The 12,214-nt window shown below is 40.5% G+C and overlaps 1 protein-coding gene across 1 annotated transcript; it reads left to right on the top strand.

The window, feature by feature from the left end:
• Positions 1–9,444: 9,444 nt before the first annotated feature.
• On the top strand, positions 9,445–11,192 carry LOC127683419 (homeobox protein CDX-1-like). The gene is made up of 4 exons (XM_052180643.1): positions 9,445–9,625; positions 9,742–9,941; positions 10,380–10,785; positions 11,056–11,192. Exons 1-4 carry the CDS (start codon positions 9,445–9,447, stop codon positions 11,190–11,192), a joined length of 924 nt encoding a protein of 307 aa, XP_052036603.1.
• Positions 11,193–12,214: the final 1,022 nt, after the last annotated feature.

The following is a 12,214-nucleotide window of genomic DNA, read 5'->3' as shown; positions in this document are numbered from 1 at the left end:
ATGGGGGCCTAAGTTCAACCCGTGTGTGTGTGTGTGTGTGTGTGTGTGTGTGTGTGTGTGTGTGTGGTCTTTTGTTGGCTACTGAGTCTTTGAGAGCTCCCAAGAGGGCTGGTCCCCAGGTTTTGCCATTCTTCTCCAACATCCACTCTGCTGATTTTATAGGTGTGTGCCAAATGAGTCTGTTACTCTCAGTTTCTTTTCCTAACTAATGTGCAGTTAATTTTTCTTTAAATAAAAGTACTTTCTTTTCTTTATTCGATATATTTTCATTTACATTTCAAATGATTTCCCCTTTTCTAGACCCCCAAACCCCGAAAGTCCCATCAGCCCCCTTCCCTCCCCCTGTTCTCCCCCCCCACTCCTTCCCAATTCCCTGTTCTGGTTTGTGCTATAATGCTTGACTGAGTCTTTCCAGAACTGGGGGCCACTCCTCTGTTCTTCTTGTACCTCATTTGATGTGTGGATTATGTTTTTGGTATTCCAGTTTTCTAGGTTAATATCCACTTATTAGTGAGTGCATACCATGATTCATTTTTTGAGTCTGGGTTACCTCACTTAGTATGATGTTCTCCAGCTCCATCCATTTGCCTAAGAATTTCATGAATTCATTGTTTCTAATGGCTGAATAGTACTCCACTGTGTATATATACCACATTTTTTTGCATCCACTCTTCTGTTGAGGGATACCTGGGTTCTTTCCAGCTTCTGGCAATTATAAATAGGGCTGCTATGAACATAGTGGAACATGTATCCTTATTACATGCTGGGGAAATCTTCTGGGTATATGCCCAGGAGTGGTATAGCAGGATCTTCTGGAAGTGAGGTGCCCAGTTTTCTGAGGAACTGCCAGACTGATTTCTAGAGTGGTTGTACCAATTTGCAACCCCACAAGCAGTGGAGGAGTGTTCCTCTTTCTCCACATCCTCGCCTACATCTGCTTCTCCTGAATTTTTAATCTTAGCCATTCTTACTGGTGTAAGGTGAAATCTCAGGGTTGTTTTGATTTGCATTTATAAAAGTGCTTTCTTGAGTACAGTTTGATCTGTCTCTTTTATTTGAGACAGTTTTTTATTCTGTAACAGCCATGGTAGTCCTGTGACTTACTCTGTAGTCAAGGCTGGTCTGGAACTCACAGAGATCTACCTGCTTTGGTGTTCCAAGTGTTGGGCTTAAGGAGTGCACCACCATATCTAACTTGAATTCAATTGAATGTGATCTCTTCTACTACATACCATTGCAAAATATCAAAACTCTTAGCATTATGGAACTAGAGCTGGATTTAACTGAGGGTTACTTATTGTGGAGATGGAGTGATGGCTCAGTGAGTCAGAGCAATAGTTGCTTCATCAGGAAAGCCTGGTTTAGTTCCCAACCTCCACTATGTGGCTCAGAACCATCCATTGGGAATTGTATTCCTTTGGAGTCTTAGCCCTCCTTCTGTCTGTAGGGTTCCAGGCATGCTTGCACATTACTCAAACGTGTTCATGTATACACCTACATTTACAACAAAAGAAAAGATTGCTTGTTGATCTTGATTCTTGAAATTTGGTTCCTAATTGGTCTGGAATCCCATATATGCTATAACTCCAGACGCAGGGGCTCTGAATCCCTTTTTGAGGCACAGGGACCGCACACATGAGACATGAACACTCACAGAAAACTGAACAAAATGCAAATGAACTTGTAGAAAATGAATTAAGTTGGGTGTGGTAGGGCTCACTTTTGTTGTTGTTGTTTTTTGAGACAGTTTTTCTCTGTGTAGCTCTGGCTGCCCTGGAACTCAGTCTTTAGACCAGACTGGCCTGGAACTGAGAAATCTGCCTGCCTCTGCCTTCCAAGTTTTGGGAATAAAGGAGTGCACCACCCCCGTCAGGCTGGAAGGGCTCACTTTTAATGCCATGAATTGTGATGGAAGGATTCTATTCTCCAGGGCATCCTGTTCTTTGTTCCCAAAGCCTGTTTAGAAAAATTAACCCAGGAGTGGTGTTACATGCCTTTATGGTCAGTATTTGGAGGCAGAGTCAAACTCTGAGTGAGTTTGAGACTATTCCAGAATATCCAGTGATATGAAGAGTGATGATGTCACCCGAAGTAAATATTCATTATGTAGCATTAAATCAGATTGTAGGTAAAATAGTGTTAATTATTTTCTGAAAGGAATTTTTATAATTACTCTTGGCAGAACAGCTAGTACAATGACAGTTGTTTTGTTTTTCCATTACAAAGATTTATTCATCTTATTTTATTTTGGATTTTTTTGTTTTGTTTTTGGAGACAGGGTTTCTCTGTGTAACACTGGCTGTCCTGGCAATCAATCTGTAGACCAGGCTGGCCTTGAATTAAGAAATCTCTCTGCCTCTGGCTCCCAAGTGCTGGGATTGAAGGCATGTGCCACCACCTCCTGGCATTATTTTTGATTTCTTAACATAGGGCCTTTGTACGTAGTTCTAACTCTCCTGGAAGTGCTTATGTAAACAAGACTGCCTTCCACAAATGGAGATCCTCATCCATTTGCTTTGCAGGTAATGGGATTGAAAGGCTCTGTTATGATGCCCAGCCTTACTTCATTTTTACATGTTGTACTGGATGGGTTAGTGTGTGAACTTGACACATTCTTTCACAGAGAAAGGAGCTTCAGTTGGGGAAATGCCTCCATGAGATTCAGCTGTGGGGTATTTTCTCAATTAGTGATCAAGGGGAGAGGGCCCCTCCTGGGTGGTACACTCATTTAATCCCTGTCATTGGGAGGCAGAGGCAGGCAGATTGCTGAGTTTTCTGAGGCCACCCAGGTTTGCAGGGTAGGTTCCAGGACTGCCAGGGCTACACAGAGAAACCCTGTCACAAACAAACAAACAAACAAACAAACAAGTAGTCCATAATCATAATCTTCCTTATAAAGCCAAAGTGTCCAAGTCCTTCCCTTAATCCAGCCTTCTCTAACATTTTTTCCAGACACTGGAATTGGGTTACAGAGAAAACTAACCAAGGATGCTACTCCTTTCCAGGTTCCAGACAGCGCAGCTTTGGCACAACTAAAACCCTGAAGAAACAATGTCCATTGCCGTTATAACTAGAACTAGATAGGCCAGAACCTGTTGAAATCCTAGCAACTGTAATTAAATCTCTTTGGGGCTTCCAGTAAACATTCCTTGTGGTCTCACATTTCCAAACAGCACAGAAAATAATCTTCTGCACCACCCAACTATGACAATGGGATCTAGTCCTGCCATCTCAAGGACACATGTGAAAAGAACAAATGCTTAAATGGTCTCTAAGCACTGGATGTCTACATCCCACCTTTCAGATAAAACCTTCACATGACCAAGGATTTGTGGAGCAGGACTCTTTTCCATCATACTCAAGTGAACCTCCAAGGGGTAATTGCTTAGTTAAGTGCCTAAACTGGGAGCTGACAAAGATCCAAACAAGATCAAGCCTCCTGGTGTAAGGAGGGTGGCTTTGAGAATTGATAGAAAACACCTGCTATCCAGTAAGGGCAAAGACTACACTTCAGGTTAATTTAGATGGCTCATAGGGATCCTGAGATGCCTTCATCATTAGTATCATAATCATTAGAAAGCTCAGGATATGTGTCCACTTGGCGAAACAATCTTTTCAGTAGTCATTGATCTCCAATTCCTTTATGTGACAAAACACAAACAGGATCTCATTCCCGTATTAAAACAGGGTTGGGGCCATTCCAAAGTATTAGTTAAAGGATCTCAACATTTAACCATGGCATATGAGCTGGAAGTGTCTGGATGCCAGCGATGATCTGCTGCAGACTGACCTTTAGCATCAGTTTACAAAACAATAAAACAGATAATGCAAAAGCAAGATGTGCTTTTGGTGACCTTGGAAGTTAAAACTCACCCTGTTTTGTTTTCTAAAGCTAAATTTTCAGATACATTCAACAATTCCTTGTCCCATTGGATCATGAGGAATTTCAGTTTTATGTTCAATTCCAAATTCCTTGCAAAATTGTTCAAAGCTGTTTCCAGTGTATGCAGGCCCATTATCTGTCTTGCCAACTTTAGGCAGTCCCTTAGCAGTAAAAGCCTGTAAACAATGAACAATAACCTTTCTAGAAGGTTCTCCTCTTAAAGCAGTTGCAACTAGAAATCCTGAAAAGCTGTCAATAGTCATATGTGCTAAGAGAAAAACTCATATAGTTAAGTGCCTCCAACAAGGAAATGGAGAGAGCTTACATTAGCAGCTTGACAGAACATCTGAAAGCTCTACAACCAAATGAAACAAATACATCCAAGAGGAATACATGGCAGGGAATAAACAAATTCAAGGCCAAAATCAACAAAGTAGAAACAAAAAGAATTATAAAAAGAATCAACAAAACCAAGAGTTGGTTCTTTGAGAAAATCAACAAGATAGATAAACACTTAGCAGACTAACAAGAAGGAATAGAGGAAACACGCAAATTAATAAAATTGGAATGAAAAGGGAGATATAACAACAGAAACTGCAGAAATTCCAAATATCATCAGATCCTACTACAAAAGCTTATACTCAACAAAATTGGGAAATCTGGATGAAATGGACAGTTTTGTAGACACATGCCAGCTGCCAATGTTAAAACCTGATCAGATAAACCATCAAAATAGTCCCATAACACGTGAGGAAATAGATTCAGTTATTAACAGTCTTCCCAAAACACCACCATCACCACCACAACCACAACCACCACCACCACCACCACCACCAAAAACAACAACAACAACAACAACAACAACAACAACAAAAACACAGGACCAGATGTGTTTGTTGGGAATTCTATCAGTTCTTCAAAGAAGACCTACTACGGATACTTTTCAAAATATTCCACAAATCAGAAACCCGAGGTATCCTTCACAATTCATTATATGAAGCAACAGTATTGCTTATGCATAAACCAAACAAAGATTAAACAAGGAAAGAGAATTCCAGACCAATTTCCCTTGAGAACAGTGATCCAAAACTACTCAATAAAATTCTTGCTGACCGAATCCAAGAACACATCAAAACAGTAATTCACCAGGATCAAATAGGCTTCATCCCAGCAATGCAAGTGTGGTTCAATATATAGAAATCTTTCAATGTAATCCACTACATAAAGAAACTCGAAAAAAAATACCCCACAAGATCATTTAGTTAGATGCTGAGAAAGCATTTGACAAAATTCACTATCCCTTCATGTTAAAAGTCTTGGAATGATCAGGAATTCAAGGCCTAAACCAAAACATAGTAAAAGCAATATACAGCAAACCAGAAGCGAACATCAAACTAAACAGAGGAAATTTGAAGTAATCCTACTAAAATTATGGTCCAGAAAATGTTGCCCACTCTTTCCCTATTTATTCAATATAGTACTTGAAGATCTATCTAGAGCATTTAGAAAACAAAAGGAGGCACAGTTTGTAACACTTGTCAAAATGTTACAAACTGGAAAGGAGGTAGTCAAAACATCACTATTTGCAGATGATATGATAGTATACTTATGCAACCCAATAAAACAACACTAGAGAACTCCTACAACTGAGAAACAATTTCTGCCATGTGGCTGGATGTAAAATTAACTCAATCAAATCAGTAGCCTTCCTCTACTCAAAGGATAAATAAGCTGAGAAAGAAAATAGGGTAATGACACCCTTTACCATAGTCACAAATAACATTACATATCTTGGTGTCACTCTAAGTATGCAAGTGAAAAATTTGTATGACAAGAATTTCAAGTCTCTGAAGAAAGAAATCAAAGCAGATCTCAGAATATGGAAAGATCTCTTTCATGATCATGGATTGGCAGAATTAAGGTAGTAAAAATGGCCACCTTGCCAAAAGCAAACTACAGATTCAATGCACTCCCAGTCAAAACTATATAACCAAGACATGCAGAACATATTTATACCTTAAAAACCAGACAGAAACAAAAGTAAGATGGCTACACACATTAAATTATTTAAACCAGACCAAAGGCCTGGTGTGGAAGGCATTCTCTTGGAGACATGGGATTAGGAATGTGGTGAAAAATTGTGGGAGGGAGGTCTGGGAGGAAAGTAACAGCTGAACTGGGAAGTAATAAAAGTAAAATATAAAATGTAAAGAAATAAAGGATTACAAACCAAAAAATTTAAATTCATGAGTTCTATAAAATGAGGCTACACCTGGAGTAGCATCAAAGGGTGGGAGAGAATAATGGATTTGAATATTGCAAGTAGGAGGAGCCAAAGGGTGGGAGGGGCTTTGAATTCCAGGTTAGGAGAGATATATAAGGGCAGGTCTTCTAAGGAGAATTCAAAGACAGAGGACTGCGCTGGTTACAGGAAACCTCTTCATTCCTGGTGAATTGGTGAGTTGCATGAAATGTCTAAGGTTGCTATGTAAAGGGGATATCAAGTTGGGGAAAATTTGGGAGACAGTGGAGGAGGATTTTTGGTGATTTTTTTAGCCTGTATGGGTGTTTGATTGGTGAAGTATAAAATATGCCCTGTATACATGCAGAAGATGTTATTTAAATTTAGTAGATGGTTCAAGTCTATCCCATAAATGTGAACAGTGCAGAGCAGTGATTTGCCCTGATCGGGGCACTCTATGGATGAGCTTTCAAGAGACCTCAAGGGGCTCTATTCTTCATTCTAAGCACAAGATTGAATCCTGGGCTGTTCAGAAAGCCTGGATCAATAGATAGTGAGGCCTGTCTATAGGACAAAGGAAAGAACTGACAATGGGATCTCAAGTGACCTTGGGACCAATTGAGGCTCCAGATTGCCTAGATAAGGCATAGTAGTGGCATTCTGACTCAAAAGTGTGACATCTTGGATGGTGTTTGGCTGAGCAGGCCCTCCTTCATCTAAAATCTGTAACCATTTTGGATGCATGGACCACACCTTTAATCCCAGGACTCGGAAACTAATGGCAAGTGGGTTTTTGTAATTGTGAGCCCTGGCTTGCATGAATAGTGTGAATCAGGAAGTCAGGGGCATGCACATGGAACCTGCCTCAGTCTCAGAAGAGAAAGTTTGGAGAAATAAATAGGTGTTAGTGGTGGCCGGAAACGTGCATGTCCTCTTGGCAGCAGGATGAGAAGAGACGCATTTTTTGAGATTGCTCCTAGAGAGTAAGGAAAATTTTTATTTTCTCAATGGAGCCCATGTTAGGAGGAAATCCTACAGGATGGCTCAGTTCTTTGTTACACACCTTTAGTCTTAGCCCTGCTTGGGAAGTAACAGTTAGGCTGATCCTTCTGAATTCTGTTACAGCCTTGTGTTCTGTTTGACTCACATACAGCATAGTTCATTTAGCGAAACTCAGTCACAAAAGAAAAGAGTACAAAAAAAGTCTGTGATCTGGCCATATTTCCGTTAGATATTAAGTTGTGGCTACAGACTGGATGTTACAACAGGGTGTGTATAGCTGCTGGATTCTAGAGGATGAAAGGAGGAGCCTGTGGGAGGGTTCTTGATAGGGAGATTCAATTAAGGCTAAGTCTTTGGTAGAGCACTTCAATATCAGGGGATCTGGCTTAGGTGTATGTGCCTTCTGACATCCAGAGTAATTAGATCATCAATGCTCTTGTTTAGAATACGGGAGTGGAAAGGGTCCATGGAAATGGGACATGTTCCATTGCCCTTGATTCTTTATTTTGTCACAGGGTGTCATACTGCAAGGAGGAGAAACTGGGATCATGTTTTTCCAATTATGATAATATTCCTTTGTTTAAAAAATATTTAATCTTTTTTACAATCCAGATTTTATCCCCCTTCTGGTCCTCCCACGGAAAGTTCCACATCCTGTAAGTCTAGTTTCCTTCTCAGGGAGAATGTCTTCACCCCACCCCCTACCTATAAGAACTCCCTGCCCACTTCGGGCCCCCAGTCTTTTTAGGGATAGGTACATCTTTTCTGAGGGAGTACAGTCCCACAGTTTTCTGCTGAGTATGTGTTGGGGGCCTCATATCAGCTGGTGTACGCTTAATTGGTGGTTGTCTAGTTTCTGAGAGATCTTGGGGGGTCCAGGTTAGTTGAGACTGCTGCTTTCTTTCTTCTATCTCTTGTATTCTCCTGGTAATGATTAATTATCCCAGATCTCATTCCTTGGTTTTCAATTTCCAGGGTTGCCTATATTTGTCTTTGTTATATCTACTTCCAATTCTAGGTCTTGGACTGCATTAATAAAAACTTTCACTTTTTTGATTGTATCTTCCTGTATTGCTTATGGGATTTATGTGTTTCCTCTCTAAGTGCTTCTACCTGTTCACTTGCGTTTTCTTATATTTCTTTATGTGAGTTATTTATATCTCTTTAAAAGGATTCTATTATCATTAAGATAAGATTTTAGGTCATCTTCCTGACTTTCAAGTGCATTTGTCTATCCAGGGCTTGCTGTGGTGGGAGAAGTAGTTTCTGATAATGCCAAAGTTTACTGGCTTCTGTTTCTCACGGTCTTGCTCTTGCCTCTTGTCATATGGTTATAGGGAGTTTTTTTCTGGTTGGGGTGTTTCTGTTTGGGAGTTTTCTTTTTTGTTCCTAGGTTGACTCAAGTCTCATGGTAGGCCAGTTGCCTTGGATGTGGCAAACCTCCTGTGGGATCTTCTGACTGTGGAACCTTCAGAGGGGCATGTACACTGGTGACTTGTTGCCCTGGTGGCCGTGTGTCTTCAGGGAGGCCTTCTTGAAGACCTTTGAATTGTGGGTTCTTTAGAGAGGCAGAGAAGCTGGAGATATGTTGCCCTGGCTGTGACACCTTTATTGGGATGCCTTCATACTGTTTACTCTTGAGAGGATTTGTCAAGCTGTTGCCCTATGTTTCGCTGTTAACCAGGGAAGCATAAGTACTGTAGGTTTTGTTTCCCTGCATGCAAAAGAATTCCCGACAGGCTTTCAGACTGTCGATTCAGTTTCTCTGCATGCTGCAGTGCCCCTGGGAGGTCTTCAGACTTTGGTGTCAGTTGTCCATTTACTCTGTTTGCAGAATTCCTGGGTTTGTGATTTGACTTTTGTGTCAGTTGCCCTGCATGCCACAGAAATCCTGTGAAGCCTTCAGGCTTTTATTTTCATGGGCAGAGGCAGACTAGCTAGTAGTCTGTCCCAACAAAATTTCACAGCCAGAAGTGTAGGATATGGAAAATTTAAACATTGGAAATGAACATTCAATTGCCAGCTTACCTGGACTGGCAACCTCTTGTTAATACTGGAGCCAAGTGCATATTTATTTCAATACTGAGAATACTTGTAAGATTTGGAAACACAGGCAGTTGTTCAGAAAGAATGAAGCTCCTGTCTGATTCCTGCTCTGTAACAGTCCAAACCAAATGCTGGGTAGGCAGGATGGGTAAATCAGTGCTCTCTGTACGTTTTTTGACGTGTTTTCTTTTACTAGATTCTCCAGAACATATTCCAATAGGTTCGGAACACACATAGGGCTGAAGGTCCCTCCTTGTATCCAAAATTCCAAATGCCTTCAAGTGCACCCATAGAAACCAGACCCCAAAGGCTTCAAGAGACTGCAAGGAACTTACCCTTTCAAGTTTATTACAGTCCCATATTGACCCCAACAAATCCAATGCAATCAAGTCTTTCAGTCCCTGAAAGGGACCTACATCAGCAAGAGTTCCAAGGACCATCAAGAAAATCAGGTATCCAAATGCAACTAGATCCTGTACTGGGCCCAGGTTTACCTACTTTGGAAAAACCCTCAGGGCGTCTATGTTATCAAATACATAATTGAAATCTTGTTTCCATGTTCTCATAGGATCTGTGGTACTGTCAGAGAAATATGGTGACCATCAATCTGGCCCTGTGACTTCAAGAAAGGTGCGGAAGGAACGCATTGTGTACTCCAAAAAACAAAAGCACCTGCTGCAAGAACATTTTGATAAGTGTCAGTACCCAAACCAGGATCAATGTGTGAAGCTGGCAGAGTTAGTTGGTGTGACAGCGAGGGACATCAAGGTCTGCCCCTCTCTTTTCCCTCAATCCAACAGCAAAAATCTACACTTTCCCATCAGAAACTTTAATTTTGTTCTTAAATGCTTAGGGCAGTGATGACAGTTTTAGGTGGTGGATATTTATGAATCAAATGCTGGGACTCAAATTTTTATCAACCTGGTAGCAATATAGAATAGCATTGTTTCCATGCAGGGTCTCAGAAATCTAATCACCAGAGCTCCTGCTAAAATACAGGACACACTGGCTCAATCTCCCCAGTCTTATGTTGTCTGGTCATACACAATCTACTTTATTATAATATCTTAGCCATCTTGAGTTTCCTGCTTCTTTGTTTCTGACATGTGAATCATTGCTATACAAACACCTTTTATCCAAAATCTTCACCTTGTGGTCCTGTTAGGGGACAACAGGCATTCTTCTGATATCTTCTTTCTTTTCCAGATCTGGTTTAAGAACAGCCGAGCTAAGTACAAGCGGATGGCTCTCCAGAATATTACAGAAGCTTTGCCAGAGACCAATGGAAGTTCAAAACCAGTTTTTGAATCAACCCACTTTCCTGGTTCTATACCTCTTGTTGCTGCTGAGAATGGAGAGCCCATGTGTTCAGGCACATTTAGTGAGGTTTCCATTCCCAAACTCAACTGCATCCAGGAATCTTCTCTGCATCATTATCAGGCCAGTGATGCAGACAGGTGTAGTCAGCAGGAAGATCTGCTTGTTGGCCATGCTCCCATTATAGATTGGGATTCTGGTCAATCAGCAGCAGTTGAAGCCCAGACTGATCTAGCAGTGACTGAATCTACAGATGTCCTAGAAGCTGCCACCCATTGCCCAGAGGAGGCTCAAGGTTCAGGTCCATCTGCAGAGGAACTCTGGCAAAGAATCCTTGACGACTTGGAGAAATCCGAGGACTGGCTTACTCCAGTGACTGAATCTACAGATGTCCTAGAAGCTGCCACCCATTGCCCAGAGGAGGCTCAAGGTTCAGGTCCATCTGCAGAGGAACTCTGGCAAAGAATCATTGACGACTTTGACATACCCGAGGACTGGCTTACTCCAGTGACTGAATCTACAGATGTCCTAGAAGCTGCCACCCATTGCCCAGAGGAGGCTCGAGGTTCAGGTCCATCTGCAGAGGAACTCTGGCAAAGAATCCTTGACGACTTTGACAAATCCGAGGACTGGCTTACTCTGGATTACACCCCAAATCCAACTTACTTCTCTCAGCTCCTTGACCATTCCAGACATTTATAGTCATGAAGAAGTGTGTTATGTACACCCTTCATCTCAGTATTTGTGGGAATTAACCAGGCCTTTCTGTAGACGTTGTGTACCACTGTGGTTTATATAGAGGGGTTGTTTCAAAGCAACTGTAAATATTCATTCTTCATTGTTACATTATGTTCTCATGAAATAAAAGGAGAAATAGTTCCTGAAAATTATTTTATTACATATATTATCCATTTACATTCCAGTCACTACTGCATATGTCCCACTGACCTATAGTTCTTCACCCAACACATTAGGTAAAGTTTTCCCCTAATATTTTTTAACGTTTTTTACCTTTATTACGATAGTATCACATACTATAATAGAATAGGAGATTAACTAATTCAGAAAGAAAAAAATCAGGATAAAGTGTCCTTGCCATTTTTGTTTACATTAAGGATTCAGAAAGTGGAACAAATTAAGACGACTAGGTAAACACCTAAAACCATGCCAACTTAGCTAAAGTTACATAATATTAGGATTCAAACCCTAATTTAGATATTACCAAATTATTCTCTAAGTAAATAAGAGACCCAAAACGTTATTGAGTATAAGAACTTACACATGAAATATACAGCACTTTGTTTTCTCAGAAAGCAATAGGGCAGCTCTTAGGCATTTTCTTTGTACAGTGACTAGAAAATCTTGATATGACTAGGCACCTCAGCTTTACCAGTAAGCTGATCAGATATAGCATATAGCAGTTTAATAGAGAGGTAACACTTCAGGTTTCAGAAGGCAGCAATAATTCTATTTTGGCTTTTATACTAAATGCTTATTATATTTAAGGTGACAATTGAAGCATATGATGTGAAGGTCATTAAGATTTAATGACAATCATTACAGTGTCTTGCAATGTACACACAACTGTATAATGCTTCTCTGGAATGAAAACAGTGTTGATTAATTGGATTTTACATACCCACACAGAGAAAACTTAAAAAATAACTATCAAAGGCAATGTACTATGCTGATGTACTAAATTCAAAGTATGCCACAGAACTGAA

Source organism: Apodemus sylvaticus, chromosome 1 (genome assembly GCF_947179515.1).
Source record: "Apodemus sylvaticus chromosome 1, mApoSyl1.1, whole genome shotgun sequence".
NCBI lineage: Eukaryota > Metazoa > Chordata > Mammalia > Rodentia > Muridae > Apodemus > Apodemus sylvaticus.
This window is presented reverse-complemented; position numbering and strand designations above follow the sequence as displayed.

Excerpts from the sequence above, each read along its gene's own strand:
- LOC127683419 (XM_052180643.1), top strand. The coding sequence starts at position 9,445 with ATGCCTTCAAGTGCACCCATAGAAACCAGACCCCAAAGGCTTCAAGAG. Across the intron at positions 9,626-9,741 it reads AGGACCATCAAGAAAATCAG|GATCTGTGGTACTGTCAGAG; the intron begins GTATCCAAATGC and ends ATGTTCTCATAG. Across the intron at positions 9,942-10,379 it reads TGACAGCGAGGGACATCAAG|ATCTGGTTTAAGAACAGCCG; the intron begins GTCTGCCCCTCT and ends TTTCTTTTCCAG.